Genomic DNA, 16674 nt, shown 5'->3' with positions numbered 1-16674 from the left:
AAGAATCCGCCTGCAATGCAGGAGACCCCAGTTCGATTCCTGGGTCAGGAAGATCCCCTGGAGAAGGGAAAGGCTACCCACTCCAGTATTCTGGCCTGGAGAATTCCATAGTCTATATGGTCCATGGGGTCGCAAAGAGTCAGAAATGACAGAACAACTTTCACTTTCAATTTATATATATATTTTATTGTCCATGGTCCCCATTAGAATGTGAAGTTCACAAGAACAGAAAATTTTTCTGTTTTATTCACTGATATATATCCAGTATCAAAACAGAATTTAGAACATAATAGGTGCTCTTATATTCAGTATATATTTACTGAATGAATTGACTAAGATGCTGAGGAGAGTTGGGTAAGATTCCATTTGCCAAAGGCATTCTACTGCCCAAAGGACTTTGAAATCCCATCATTATGAATGGAGGGCTTCTAAGAGAAGCTTCTGGTTATCAGTCTCATTATTTGATGGTTGAACCTACGTGTACTCTTTGGTTGGCCTTGAATAGCCTATGTCCCTTAAGAGATTCTCTCTTCTTGGCTTCCTAACACTTGCCACTTTAAAAAATCAATACAGCATTATATTTTGTATATTTGGACAGATTATTTTTGAAATCCATAAATCTCTAAATCAGAAGAAAGCCTCCCTTTGGTGGGCTGCCCTTAATTAGCTCAGAATGGAGAGAGAGAACCTGTCAGTCTTTGTCAATCAGCTTGGCACATACTTGACAGGCTGCAGTTACAGTGAAGGAGAACTGTGTTGCTGTGGTCTAGCAGTCCTAATTGTAGATAAATAAAAGAACAGTCACCCAGCATGAAGGGAAAGAGAAAGAAACTCAACGGCACAATGTTATGTTTTTCCATCCATCAGCCTTCATTTGTCAGACTCTGTCTGACAATCTAGGCCAGAGAAGTCAGGCTCTAACACAATATTGATTCCATTTCATTTTTCGTTTCTTGCCACCCTTTTTAGCAAACAGTTTGTATGTGGAATGAGAGATGATGCAGTCAATATATGTGACCAGGGCACATTTATTTTAAAGGCTTACTTTGTTGTTGTTTTTTTTTTCTTTCTTCCCATAAAACCATGTATTTGTTTGTTTCACTATAACATTGTAATTGTCAGCTCTTGCTGCAGTAACAAATGACCCCCCATTTGCAATGACTTATAACAATAGGCATTGATTAACCATTCATGTGTCTACAGATCAGTGGTAGCCTTACTCCACACTATGGGTCAAGTTGAAATTTTCTCATCCTAGATTGTAGATCTGCTCCAAATGTCTTCTCCTCCAGAACCCAGGCTAGAAGAGCAGCTCCTTTCTCTCATGGTAGAAGACAAGAACTGGAGGTACTAACAAATCCTGAATTGCCTTTAAAGACCCAGCTCATAGCTGTCATGCAGTCATGTCTGCCTACAGTCTGTTAATCTAAATGAGGCGCTCTGTCCATGGAATTCTCCAGGCAAGAATACTAGAGTGGGTTGCCATGCCCTCCTCCAGGGGATCCTCCCAACCCAGGGATCAAACCCAGGTCTCCTGCATTGCAGGGCAGACATTTTCACACAGTCAGTGAATAATAATGAACTAATAAGCCAATCATAATTTTCACAAACATCTTAGAATTGATTCCAATATCTTTTTTTATTTTACATCTCAACATCTCTGAAATTGAAGTATTTGCCACGATAGTGCCTCCAAAGTTAATTTTCTTAAACTTTCTTAGCAATTCTTGAGATAATAGTGATTCTTCTATCCATGATATCTTAGACTTGATAGGAATACCATTGATTGTGGTGGTTGACAAAACAGTCAAATGGCAGGAAATGCTCTTTATAAATAAGGAAATTAAGTGAAGAGGCACTTAGGTTTGCTAAAGAATATAGTTGTCATCTTTGTATATTTTCTCTGTTTTCAGTAGCAGCATATGTATCTTATTCAAACAGCTTGTTTGAATGGAAAACTACATTAGATGGATGTTAGACAGATCTGTCTGTCTACCTATTCAGAGACTCATATATATTCATTTTTAGAATATCAATTAGAAATCAAAGTGTCATTCCCCTGTTTAAAAACCTTTTTGTGATTTCTCCACTAAGGTCTTGAGGGTGATATAAAAATTCCTTCTTTCCTCTGGTTCTCGGTTCTGCTCCTGCATCATTTCCTCCTATTTCCCCACATGGTATCTCCATGCTGCCTGTCTCCAATCTTTGCATGCACCAGATTCTCTCTTGACTACTTTCCATCACCCATTCCTTTGTCAATCAGGCACCTGAGCTGTCTGTGTTCCAAGATTTTGCTTAAACCTTTCTTCTCCAATAAGGCCTGCCCCCACTCTCTTTTTGTCCCTCAAACAGACCTAATCAGTTGCTCCTCCATGCCCCATTGTACATTGAACATTGCTAGTCATTACCCCTGTTGCAGTCCAAGTTCAATACATGATTGTCTGTATCCTTCTGCCACATATTATTCACAGTTCCTAGCCAAAACTTTGAAACATAGTGAATATTAAATAAGTGTTTGTGAAATGAACAAATGAATGTTGGAACATATGCGAAAAGGCTGTTGATATCCTTTTTACTTTGTGAAGATGGTAAAGAATCTGCCTGCAATGCAGGAGACACAGGAGATGCGGGTTGAATCCCCTGGAGAAGAAAATGACAGCCCACTCCAGTGTTCTTGCCTGGAGAATCCCATGGACAGAGGAGCCTGGCGGGCTACAGTCCATGGGGTCACAAAGAGTCAGACACAACTGAAGAGTCTTAGCACGCACGCATACACACACACACACACATATATATATACACTTATATGTGTGTGTGTATATATATATATAGATACACTCCAAGGTTAACAATAAGTAAAATGATAGAAATATAAAGAAATTAAAAATATCTAAGGAAAACAAGGCAAAATACATCTCTCTTATATTATCCTTAGCAGCACCAAATTTCTAGTTTAAAAAGAAATGTGTGCATACAATCAGTTTAATATTGAATTATAAATATAAAAGTCAATGAATAAAATTTTTAAAAATATTGAGTATACATTAATTTGCATATGAGTTGCTACTTTCATCCCCAAAGGTGCTGTTCAGTCTTTTTTAATCACTAACCATTGCTTCGCTGCTTGTCAAGACTAACGCTACCAACAATATAAGTAATGCTGTCTAAAAAGATATAAAACTGAAGGTGCTTAGAGAGTTACTCCATTTTGAATACCTATCAAGGCAGGATTTTTTTTAAATGCAGTACAGTATTTTCCTAGTGAGTATTAATGGCTGTTCCTATTACCTATTCAATAAAAATTACATACTTAAAATTATGCATGAGATTGTAGTGAACTGTCAGTACAATGAATAAAAAAAAAACTCTAGTTATATCATAAGGATCTTAACTCCTGGTGTACAATCTTATATTACAAAGGATATATTAAAAATAAGGCAGAGAAAAAAACTTAAATGGAAATGTTCCATTATTAGAAGTGAGTTTTTTTGGTTGAAATCCCATGAAGACTTTCTTGTCTGAATTTTCTTTGAAATTTAACACTTTCTACTTAGGAAAAAAGTGGCCACTATAATTAGCCGTGTTTCCATTTTAGTAGTGAACTTCTTCACCTTCTCTTAAATCATATAAAGATGTGAGGTCATTGGGGAGATAAAAGATTTACTCAAACCAATTCTCTGACCTGGATATCATCAGTTTGACAATCATAAACCCACAAAGAGACATTCTTGGAATTTTTTAAAGGCTATGTAAGAATTTATTTTTTGTGGGAAAAGACAGGGTTTTCTCTCATTTACCCATTGGAATGATACTATAGAATGCACTGGAGTTAAAGAAGAGGAGAAAAAAATTAACATTATAGTAAGAAGCATGACTGCCAGTTTTAGCATATGCATGTGTGTACACACAGACACACACACACATCCTCTACTCAACAAAGTAGGATGAAGTGGAGGTTTAGTGACACACACTTTCTGGTCATAATATCATCTCTGCCATTTGCAAGCTATATGGCCTTAGAAAATTGACCTAATCTCTCTTAGTTTCATCATCTGGAAAATCAGATAATACCCTTTCTATAGGAGTTTAAGTACAAGGACAGATGTACAAAAAATAAAGTGTTTGACACATGGTAAAGTGAAAGTGTGAGTCACTCAATTGTGTCCCACTCTTTGCAATCCTATGGACTGTAGTCCAGCACACTCCTCAGTCCATGGAATTCTCCAGGCAAGAATACTGGAGGGGGTGGCCATTCTCTTCTCCAAGGGATCTTCTTGACACAGGAATCAAACCTGGGTCTCCTGCATTGCAGGCAGATTCTTTGCTATCTGAGCAATCAGGGAAGTCCAGACACATGGTAAAGTTTCAGAAACTCTGTTTTGTTAATATTATTATATCACTTAATGAGAATCACTTAATATCACTGTAGCAGTTTGTTGATATTTTCAGCACAGTTAATGATTTCAGCAGCTTTTTCTTATCTTTGTATAGTCATGTGATTTGGCTGGTATTTGTTTGTTTGCTTTTAAATTTTTCCATGTCAAATCTTAATTGCATGAAGGGATATCAGTTTTTAAAAATTTATTTCACATATACTTCCATTTTTTTCAGCTTGATGATCAGCTTCTCATAGGGTATATTTTTACATGTGCTTAAGAAAACTATACTAAGGGACATATGAAAGGAATTTAATCAGATATACTACAGTTGACCCTTCAAGCAATAATATTTGACCCTCAATAATAAATTCACATTGCAAATAAATGTAGTAAGGTAAATTTTAGAAAGTTATCTTCAAAATGGCCTTTCTAAAGTGATTTATCAAAGGTATGTATAATCAGATACCTAGTTCTCCAAAAAAAATCATAAACGGGAAGTACTCACAAAGAATTAAGAGCTGACTATGATTTCTCTTACCCATTGCTCTATTTCTGTTAGACGAAGTGTAAATCTCATCCAGGTACTTAAACCCTCCATTTTTTCATTAAAGGATGAAGAGATGGCAAGTGTGTTGATGGAAGGACATGGTACTAGGAAATATTTCTATAAATGGAAATGATGTGGACTTCCCTGATGGTCCAGTGGTTAAGGAGGGCTCCCCAGGTGGCTCAGTGGTAAAACATCTGCCTGCCAAGCAGGAGACAGAGGAGACGAGGGTTCGATCCCTGGGTCATGAAGATCCCCTGAAGGAGGAAATGGCAACCCACTCCAGTATTCTTGCCTGGAGAATCCCATGGACAGAGGAGCCTGGTGGCCTACTGTCCATGGGGTTGAAAAAAGTTGGACACAACTTAGTGACTAAACCACCACTACCACCAGTGGTTAAGACTCTGTGCTTCCAGTACAGGGAACTGGAGTTCTAGCCCTGATCAGGGAAGATACTGCTTGCGCGTGGTGTGGCCAAAAATTTTTTTAAAAAAATTTTTTTATGGAAATGATGTGACTTTGCAATACTCATTCATCAGAGAACTAAATCTAGGGTGAATTCAGTGGCCTGAAGAGGAAATATTTTTCTTTCTTTAAGTGCAAAACATAGACATTTCACATGGCATCCCACAGCCCATCTAATAAGCACCTCCTTAGAACTTGGAGCTCTAAGTAATATCTGGACTGCCTTCCTGTCAGCCTTGCTACTCTCTGTTCATTTGCCAGTGAAGATTTTATGAATTCAAATTTGTGTGTTTATTTCCTGAGGGAATTCCTCGTCATAGCAAATGCAGTCTTTTAACCCTGGTTGTTTACCAGTGCCTCCTGAAGAATGGCATCAATTATTTGTGATCTTTGGAATTATTTATTTTCAGTCGAAGACTGTGTGCAAGGAGACCTTCCCCTGTGGTCTGGTGGTTAAGACTCCAGGCTTCCACAGCAGAGGTCACTGGTTCATTGGTTCAGTCCCTGGTTGGAAAAATCTGTGTGCCACTGAGGGCAGCAGGGAGAGAAACCTGTTAGTGCTAATCATTTGCTACATCCATGAAACAGTGGTAAAATTATTGACTGTTTGTGCTCATTGTCTGAAGGTACAGAATTTAGACTGGGTGCCCTTGTACATCATTCTAAGGGAAGAAGGAAAGATCCAACCCTCACCAAATACACTCTGATTTTGAACTTGCTACAATTTTGCTGTTAAAAAAAATCACATTTAGAACTTCCTTATCATAGATAGTGAGTTAATACTTATAATTTTAGGTTTGTTTCTTCCATAATTATTGTCTCTAAAGGATGTGTGGGTGTGTGTCTGTGTGTTGTACACGTACGCATGTAACACATAGAGTTAATGTGGACTCTTTTAACCAAGTGGCTCCCTCCCACTGCTATTTATTAAAAGAACTGAAGAAATCATCCTTCTCAGGAGCATGTGATGAGCACCCACAAGTTATAAGAAACCCTACTGTGCCATATAAGATTATAGTAATTTGGTTCAGAGGACACCCTGCTTGGATGAGCTGAGAGAGCAGGGACAAACACAGTGGAGAAAGGAAACAGTGGCATGAAGACACGTACACACAGCAGTGGTGGGAGGCTCGGGGTAGGAGAGGGAGGAAGAGGGATACAGGTTAATCAGGAATTGCTATCTGGGGAAGATTGCCCAGGCCCTGACTGACGCCTGACATTGATTAATCGATACTCCATCCTACTGTTTAACAAGTGTTCCATCCAAAAAGTCTTCTGTAATATTTAACTTCACTTCCTTCAGCTTCAATTTATGCACATTTCTTTGGTCCTCTCTTTAGGAGAGCTAGAGAGCAGCCAGTGGCAAAGAACTTTATATTCGTGTATCTAAAGAGGGTGTGTGTGTTTGTTTGTTTGTTTTCTTTTGTTGTATTATGTTTTGTTTGGTCTTGTTTTTTGGTCATACGATCAGGCTTCAGCCCTCTCCAGACTAAGGAAATCAAATTTTTAAAGATAACTGAATCATTCCTCAAAAGGCCTATTTAATTTGACTGCTTAATAATTAATCAGCCTTGATCCTGTGCTTTAAGTGCTTACTCTTTGGAAAGAAAGTTAGTCATTTTGACAATGATGTGGAAAGATTTCTTGGGTTTCTAAATATCTCGAAACAAAATTTGAGATTCAGAGCCAAAATAAGAAGTGTGTGTAGTAAAATGGACATTAGGGTTACTGAGATTATTGGAGTTAACTATCGTATTTATCCATATTGACCACATGCCTAGATCATACTTCTTATAACTGCATTTTACCTTTCCTGAAAAATAGCAAGTATCTTCTCTGTTTCTACATAATAGTATTATGACAATTCAAGTAAATTGGGGATAATTTTTTTAAACTTTCGTATGTGGCTCAAAGACTTCTATTTCTTTTCTCTGCACTGAAAAATACTGTGTGCCCCTCTGTACTGCATAGAAATTGATCTGCAATACATGTGGAGTCTCCAAGGGTATATTTAAATTTAGTAATTTTATTGCTAACTGTGAAGTTAATCTGCACTGTATGTGCTCTTTTTCCCCAGGAAACTGAAGTAGCAGTTCAAGCTAAACAGCCGGATGTGGAAGGGATTTTGTCTAAAGGGCAGCATTTGTACAAGGAAAAACCAGCCACTGAGCCAGTGAAGGTAATGAAGCAACCTCTAGCAATATCCATTACCTCATAATGGGTTATGCTTCCCCTATTTATAATCGATGAAATAACTTGTAAAGAAATATTGGCCATCCTACAATAGCAGAGGCAGAGCTGTCTTTTTGATCAACATATCCTATTTATATATTGTGATCTTAAGGCTATTAACGAGTCATTGCATTAAAGGACTCATTTCTGTCCTGGTGCGCTGCCATCAATACAAAAAGTAGTCCCACCTTCAAGGTAGATTAAATTCTTTGAGGCTTTATTGCATTGCTTGCCAGGCTTGATGCTTTTCATATAGTTTGGCTTCATTCAAATCAAGCTACTGCATCATATTGTCTGTCTCCAGCAGCTGTAAAGAATCACAATAGGGTCCATGACCTTTCTTTTCTCTGTTGCTCTTTCTTATGAAAGAGGAAAATCGGCGTTTGGGCATCAGTACATTATTGGGTCAAGAATTTTTAGTGAAATGTCATGTAATTGCTTCTCTCTTTGATAAAAAAAAAAAGCTGGCCTGAGAAAAAGGTTTCTACTTCTTTCCTTTCCTCATGTGCGTTTTGGAGCATGGGACACATTTATTCACATGAGGAGAGAAATGGAAAACCAGTTCCGTTCTCAAAAAATAAGTAATCAATGGCCTTCATTTTCAAATGAGAGTCCAAGTGATAAATAGAAGTTAGGTATAGGTTACCTTATTTTCTGTACCTGACCAAAATTATAATGGTCCCCATTATGATGAAGGTTCCCGAGAGCCTATAATGGTGGCTGTTTATTGATCAGTCCTGGCTTCTCTAGCTAATGTTGCAGGCTGAGATTTAGTGAGCCTCACCCTGATGTTTAAAACTGCTCTAAAACACTGCAGGTCAATAACCTCATTATACAGAACTAGTTTGTCCTTGCAAATAACATTACCATGACTTACACTCTGTCTCCAAGGTCACTGCTTATGCTTGGCCCAAGATTCATTTCTAGAAAATTGTTTGTTTTCCTTACAGTTTACAAGAGGGTTTTTCTTAGGTAAATTTAAAGTTTTGGGCTAAATGTAATATCCAAACAGCAGGTGCTGAAAGGCCCAGATTTCCACAGTAGATATCCATAGACATTTATATAGGAATATATTGTCCCCACTCCTAACATCCTCCCAGAGTAATCTGCATCCAGTCCAGGCCTGGAATGATCATTTTCATAAAGTAACAACGTGTATAGTTTTAGATTGGACAGCTAGAAAAGGTCCTGAAAGTAGCAAGTTTCAGGGTTTCTTCTGATGCACTAGAGAAAGCCAGTCCCAAGCAGCCACCTTTCTTGATTAACAGAGTGACTTTCATAGCAAGCAATGAGATGGACAAATGGATCATTTTGTAGATCTGCTCTGCCTACTCATGCTTGATCCTCAAAGAGTTTATGCAGGATTTGACATAATTGCTACAGATTACAAATATGCCTTACAGTTGGCTTTTGCTTTTGACGCTATGCAAAAAAAGAGGCAGAGTCTTCATTGAAAGTCAATGAGAAAATTTGTTTCCATTGTATGTACACCATCCAAACCTTGAGGCTCATCAGTCATATCCTCAAATTCTGGGCCACCACGAGTTCAGAACTGGCATCTGCCGTGTCTTGGAGTCTCTAATTTCTACTGCAGTGTTAGTGACAGAAGAGAGGGATTACCTTCCTGAAATGAGAGAGCCGGGGCGGGGGGGGGGGGAGGTGTGGGGGGGTGGGGGTGGTGGGGGGCGGGGGGTGTTAACTTCCTTGTCTTTCACGTCCCTGGAAACCATTGTATAGAGTCAGCCCTCTTCTTTCTTTTCTTTTCCCTTCCTTCACCATGTACTTTCAAATCAGTTCATGGCGGAGAAGCACAGCCTAAATGAAAACTCATCCCCACTCTGTCATTTACCCCTTAAATTGGGAGAGGAATCACCATATCAGGTTCATAGTGGCCAAAGGGCAAAATTGATTTGGGAGATCAGGAATGAGGAGAAAGAGAATATTCATGTGCAGCTTTTTTTTCCTGTTTATTTTTTTAAATTTTTTATTAGTTGGAGGTTAATTACTTTACAATATTGTAGTGGTTTTTGCCATACGTTGACATGAATCAACCATGGATTTACATGTGTTCCCCATCCAGAACCCCCCTCCCGCCTCCCTCCCCATCCCATCCCTCTGGGTCATCCCAGTGCACCAGCCCTGAGCACTTGTCTCATGCATCCTCATGTGCAGCTTTTGATAAGGACCATGACCTTGGAAATTCTTGAAGATTAGCTGGGGCATCTGGTAGCCTGAAACACTAGAGGCTCAGATACTCCCTCATCATTTAGGTAAAAAGCACTCTAAAAGCTGACGAATGTTGGAAGGGGAAAAGGGTAAGAAGCTAAGATATAGAGTGGTTTCCTCCTGTGTAATAACAAAATATTAAAGGATGCTATCTAAAGCTGACAAAAAAGAAAAATGAAGACAAAAAAAAAACAGAAACAAGCAAACAAAAAAACTACCTCATCCTCCAAAACCTGGAACCCAGCAATACAAGGTACCAAGCCAGGGGAGCTGTTTAAATCTCTGCATGGATCAAAAACTTCTTTTTAAAGATTAGGAATAATTTTCTAAAGGGTGAGCCATCGCTCTGATAGTACATAAATCAAGCCTGCATTTAACTTCGACTTCATATATCAAAATTTTTAAATTTTACTATTCCTAATTTCTTGCCTCCTTAACTTTCAGGTTTCTCACCCTTTAATAGAAGGAGGCAGGGTACAAATAGCCTGCAATACATTTTCATGACAAAAGTTTGGTTTTTGTTTTGGGGAGGAGGTACATTTGGAAAATATAGCAATTATAAAGAAGATGGTGATAGCCTTCCAAAGGAAAATGAAAATCCCTCATGGTGTGTATATAAGATCCAGTATTTAAATGGATAATTAGTATGTCCACCACTTTCAGACATTCTAATTAAGGACACAGCAGAGAATGGTTCTGTTTCTTAGAAAATTGGCTGTCTATTGGCACTTCTACATTCTACATCAGACAGGCTGTCTGCTTACCTCCTACGCCAACCTCCCAAGCTGAGTCCTCTTTAAGAGCTTGGCTCATCCCTGTTCAGTTTTTTTTTTTTTTTTTACCCTTCACTTCATCAACTTCTCTAGGGTTTCCATAATTTTCAAAGATGATAAAATTGTAGTTTATTTTTCTGTCATCCATAACTGATGTCAGCCATCAACTTCTTATTTTCTTTGAGAACTTCCTCTTAAAGATCAAACATACACTAGGGGACAGTTCTACTAATGACATAAATGTAGCACTAGATCTCTGATGCAAATTTACTGGGAAAATCTTAAAACAAGATAATTGAAGAAGTAAGCATCTTTGTTTTGCTTTCTATCTCCTCTCCCTCTCCCCTACAGACACACACACACACACACAGAGACACACACATTTTTATTTCATTTGATTTGTACCTTGTTCCTTTGTCTTAACTTCAGAAGCTATTGAAGATTGCTTGGATAACTTCAATAAATTGAAGTTCAATAAATTGTTGAATATTTTGCTTAAGCTATACTTTTGGTAATAATGCTTTATGGTAATGCTGTTGGTGGAATCATTTTAATATGTTCCATTTTTACGAAGTAATGAGTAGGTTCCTCAATAGCTCCGAATTTAGCAGTTAAAAAGCAACAAAGACAACTGCCCTCAGTAGCAACAGTATTTACTACAAAAAAGAAAAGCCACTTGTTATTTGATTTAAAAAATGTTTAGTTCTTTAGAACTTAAGCATTTGGATGGCATTCTCTTATATTTGCACTTTCTTTAACTTTAATTTTGGAACACCACTCTTCCTGTTAAAAAATTTTAAATGTGTGTATATATTTTGAAATACTTATATCACCTTCCATTATTAGAACTGAGAACATTAATGAAAGTTAAAATGTCTTAGTTACTTGGTGAAGTGATAAGATCATACCAGCTGGTTTGCTTTGTTAACTTTTTAAATTATCCAGAAAAATCTTAACATGAATCTAATAATATGTTTTATTACTGCTTTTGAATTTTTTTTAAATGTTAAGAGAAAAAAATGAGGTGATATGAACTTCCTATATTTGGCCAAAGGGTTCCACCCCAACCTTTAACACAAAAATAATTGCTGTAAACAAATGGTCAAGAGGGCAATTACCATCTTCCAGGCATCATTTCCTCCAATATAAGCTGCAGAATGACAGCATCATTAGTCATTTTCAATTATAGTCAGTCACAACCAGGGATGTTTCATTTTCCCAGCTGTTTTGTTGTTAATTAACTAGATTAAGCTGTTTTTTTTTTCCCTCCTGAGTTTGTTTTACTGCCAACATCAACATTTGAAATTTTGAAAAACTCTTTGGGTTTATTTTTTTTGCCTGATAATTCAAAATATATCACTCAAAACAGATGTGCATCTGAAAATGTATATACGATATAGAAGGTCAAGGGCTGTCTTGTTGGTGAAAATGTTGCCCAGTTACATATTACAATTATAACAGTACTTGGATCTTTATAAATCATCTATCAGGCTATGATCTCATTTACATGGTATAACTTTTTTTTTTTGGTAACATCAGAATCAATAGCAAGATAACAGATATGAGTCTATCCCCCAGAAGAACAGATCCATTTTGATTGACTCATTTGACAAACACAATTTCCATGTCAAAGGTAATAGAAACAATTCAGGGAAGTACTATAGGGAGTAATAATATTAGAGAGATTTTATAATTTATTAATAGATGGGTATCAGAATTTCATTTTTTAATGCAAATAAGTTTTAGAACTGAGTAAAAAGTCTTGACCATGAGAGATTGAATCAGTGCTAATCACTTATGCTTGAATATAAGGAGAACCCCACTTTCCCACTGAGAAGATAAAATTTATAACAAATTTTTGAGCAATTGATAGAATCATTTAGGAATGTGGATGAGATTGTCAAATGCCTAGTTATATTTAATTTCTTAATTGATTATCACTTCCAATATCTGAAATCTCACATTTTATAAAATAACACACTAATTAGGAATACTGCTTTTGCCACATTTGTATTTTATGAAAAGAGTTCATTCACACACGTGCACACATACACTCACACAAATATATCCCAGAATTCTAGAGCTTACCGTCTTCCTTCTAAGTTATTTTCAATACAGCAGTGTTTTAATCCCCAAATGGTACAGTCAAAGCTCTGTCCAGAGACAACTAGGAACATACCTTACAGTTTTTATCTGGAAGGTGAAAAGATTAAAGCAGGGCAGAGTTAAGAAGCAGTAACAGTGCCTCCTATTTGTCATTTTTGTGGTGGCATAGTGGCCTTGTCTCTGTCTTTGGGTGGCCTTTGGGTGTCCATATCTCTGTATAGTTTATTTTCTGTGGCTGTTTATGTTTACTTGAGACCATCATACCTAGCTAACTGCCATTTACTAGAAGGCCTGGTTTTCACTTCCTCAATGTTATCACTGGAATATTTATCCCTAACTTCAGTGCCCATTCCTAAAATATTAGGAGAGAGAATCTTTTCATTATTCTTAGATGTGAATTATATATCACCCCATCATAATAACTTATTGTTTAGCTTTTTAAAACTATCTTTAAAACATTTGCTTACAATGACTTTTACCACTGGTAAATGTAAAGGTATACCCTAGGGATGATTGTTAATAGTTTATTAATTTTCTTCACTTCCTTTTTGTTCTATTAACCAATTCTGGCAGATAACTCCTATATGCTTCCCAAATTCATATCTCTTGATAGTATTTCAGGATACTGTGGAATTTTGTTGTTCAAAATAAAACAATTGAAACACAAAAGACATTATAAGCTAATATGAACTGACTCTTTTGTGAGAAAATATTTTGGGGAAGAGTCTCAATTTAGTCTTACTTAGTAGCTCATGCTGGAACTGGACGAGCATTTTAGAGATCTGAATTTCACCTCTGGTCCTCAGTTGTATTAATTGCATTTATAGAAACAGACATGGAGACATAGATGTTTCAGTTATAATATTCAAATTTGTATCTGTGTATATAAAGTCATAGGATGATTCATTTATTTATGTAACAGATATTAATATCATGCCAAACATTAACACAAGAGAAAAATACAAGATTTAAAAATTTTGACTATCCCAAACATAAGCAGTTCAGAGTTATATTACATTTTACAATTAAAAAGGAAACCTATATTCAGGAATAATTTTTTATAATTAATTTTCACTCTTCATAAAGAAGAAATTTCAGAGTTTGATATAATTGTCTTAACATTTAATGACTAACTCCAGGTAAATTATACACACACACACACACAATGGAGAATAATGCTCAGGTACAAATGCCCCCTAGAATGAATTTCATTTTTCCCTTTTAAAAAAAATGATCTCAGAGTTTCTCCTTTTTGGTAAAACATGAATCTCCTATGACTGTTGAGTTTTGAGCTCTTGTGAGGAAACCCTGGGGTCTGCAGTTTTGCTTAGCACATTCAAAGTCTGAAAACTCTGGATACCTAGTCAAGAGTAGGACTTGATAACTATTATCCCACTGATTTTATATTTAAAGATGTTGGAATTTAGACATGTATTTGATTCCTTTAAATTTGGTTAAAGATTAACATCATTAGCAAATCATTACCTTTTGCATTTTTTTATGGGTAGGGCTGAAAGGCTATTGTGTGAAGAATTCTGCGTTTGTTGCTGCATTCAAACATTTTTTGCTACCTGAAGGAACTTTACAGCCTAATAGAAAAGATGAGAGAATAAAAAATAAGGGCACAGGCCAGGGAACAAAAAAGGAAAACAAAACCAAATAAAAAATAATATATATATATTATAATATATATTATTTATTATATATAAGCATGTAAATTTATATATAATAAATATATTATTTATTATAATAATCAATTTAATAAGAATATATTTATACCAATAGTATAACTATAACAAATAATATACATTTATATATGAATAATATATATTTATCCATAATATATAGTCAATTTCAACTCTAAGTACAACAGGTACTTGAAAAGTTGCAAAAGTGTTTTTGTGACCAGCTAAATCAAAGTCTATAGCCATTTTATGATGTCATTTGCTACTATTTATGAAAGATTGGGTAACATACAATTTGGAGCTTCTTTGTGGTATCAGATGTTTGTGGTACACTGGGGGCTACTAAATTTTTAAAATCTCTACATCTGAAATTATATAAATACCTTATTTACCCATCTGGAAAAAACAATGGGCAAAATAACATTCTAATAAATGAATAGACCATTCAGAGTTTTATGTATTAATAAAAGAGAATTGAATGTATAAACATGTTATTTTCAGGATAACCTAAACCAAATCTTTTACGCATTGAAATAGTTTCATTTTAACTATCTTAATGAAAACTTTTATTGACTATCTTCTGTTTTGCTTTATTAAGCAGTGCATAATAACTAATCAACAATTTTATAGTACTTTGCAGTTCACAGAGTTCTTTTCATATAAAAGATCTCATTTAGTTAATCCAACAAATCTATGAGTTAGGTGGTAGTATTATATACATGTTTCAAGGATGATGAATTTGACTGACCTACCTGATTTTGCTAGTGATCACAATACCAGTAGTAATGAGTTAGGACTGAAATCCAGGACTTTGGATACTGAAACATAGTGTAATTTAAAACTTTCTTAGTTTTCAGGGTCATCATTATAAGCATTAATTATTATTCTGTTTCATTGTACAGTTACCTGATGCTGAAAAAGCTTCTCTGCATGGGTGCCAAACTGAATCTCAGAGACAGAGTTTTGGGTGACGTAAAAGAGATTAGCTTTATTGCTTTGCCAGGCAAAACTGTGTGTCCCTATGCGGGGGGATTGGGTGAGGAGTTTTATAGAAATGGTTCAAGAGCTGGGTTGCTGATAAAGATAAGGGTGTGTGCAAGGCCTGCATTCCTTTAATCTGGCCTCAGGGGTCTCTTGATGAGCTTCTGTGGATCTTGAGGTTATCAAACCTTGTCTCTGGAATGAAGAATGCTTCATCAAGTAGTTAACATCTTCCAGTTGTTGGAGGTTTTAGTTCTGCAGAAGAGCTCAAAGAGATTGTTATGTGCATCCCCTGCGGTGGAACAAAGAGCCTGCTTCAAGGCTGCTCTGCTCTTTCGGGACTGCTCCTCCCTTGTCTTTGCATCCCCTCTCTTTCCTGATTAGCAACTGTTCAAACCTGACCTTTGGAACACAGGGAAAGTCATGGAGGCTGAATGAAGCCTATTTCCTACCAACAAGAAATGAGGGACAGAGAAAGGTTTTTGTGCCCAGGATCCGCACAGGGTCCTACTCAATTTCATTGTGCACATGGAATATGAAGTTCAGTACTGATCACTGCGTCTTCAGTTGAGACCCAGATGAAATAGTTAATTTTATTTCAGAGGCAGGTTGTTAGATAAATACTTTAAATATTTAAAATCTAACTCAGTGCAGTGAGATGCTTACACCATGAGAAGAAAGTGAAACCTAAGCCAACTGTAGAAACAGCAAATTCCCATCTCTCCTCGCCTACTCACTATGGGGCCATATGCTTACTGAGTGTAAGAGTGGGCAGATCAGCAGTATGTAAGTCAGTCTCTAACCCCTCTCTCTTCCTCTCTCCCTCTTTGTCTCTCAGCATATACAGGTGACTTCCTATAGGTTATATAATGTATGAGACCATTTGCTGCACCCTTTTCCTTTCAATAAGTGACCCAAGATCATCATGTTTTCAGACAGCTACTTTTACATTTCTTGTCTTTTCCCTACTATCTATTGCTATTTGTTGTTGTTATCAACTCGGTTACTTCTAGTTCCTCTTATTATTCTTTCCCTGTGAACTCACTGCAATTTAGCAGGGGAATCAAAAGACCAAATACATATATATATATTAATTCACCAGCCTTAGATAATATTTGATTCTCAATGTTTAGCTCGGATGTCAGAACAGAAAAATACCTTCCACATGTCATGACTTTCAATGGTAGTTTTCCCTCACTGATCAGAGGCATTTTTTTTTGTTCACTTTTGGATTCAAGGCTTATGTTTTAATAAATAAAAAGAAATAATATTCATTGATG

General features: G+C 36.4%; 1 protein-coding gene across 7 annotated transcripts in view; it reads left to right on the top strand.

The window, feature by feature from the left end:
- Positions 1-16674, top strand: part of DMD (dystrophin) — a 2261655-nt gene that overhangs the window by 1520929 nt on the left and 724052 nt on the right. For all 7 annotated transcript variants that reach the window (XM_070462101.1, XM_070462106.1, XM_070462102.1 and 4 more), the window contains one exon: positions 7469-7570. In XM_070462101.1, coding sequence (XP_070318202.1) covers positions 7469-7570 — 102 coding nt within the window. The remainder of the gene's footprint in view (positions 1-7468; positions 7571-16674) is intronic.

The sequence above is a fragment of the Odocoileus virginianus genome, chromosome X (genome assembly GCF_023699985.2).
Source record: "Odocoileus virginianus isolate 20LAN1187 ecotype Illinois chromosome X, Ovbor_1.2, whole genome shotgun sequence".
Lineage (NCBI taxonomy): Eukaryota > Metazoa > Chordata > Mammalia > Artiodactyla > Cervidae > Odocoileus > Odocoileus virginianus.
This window is presented reverse-complemented; position numbering and strand designations above follow the sequence as displayed.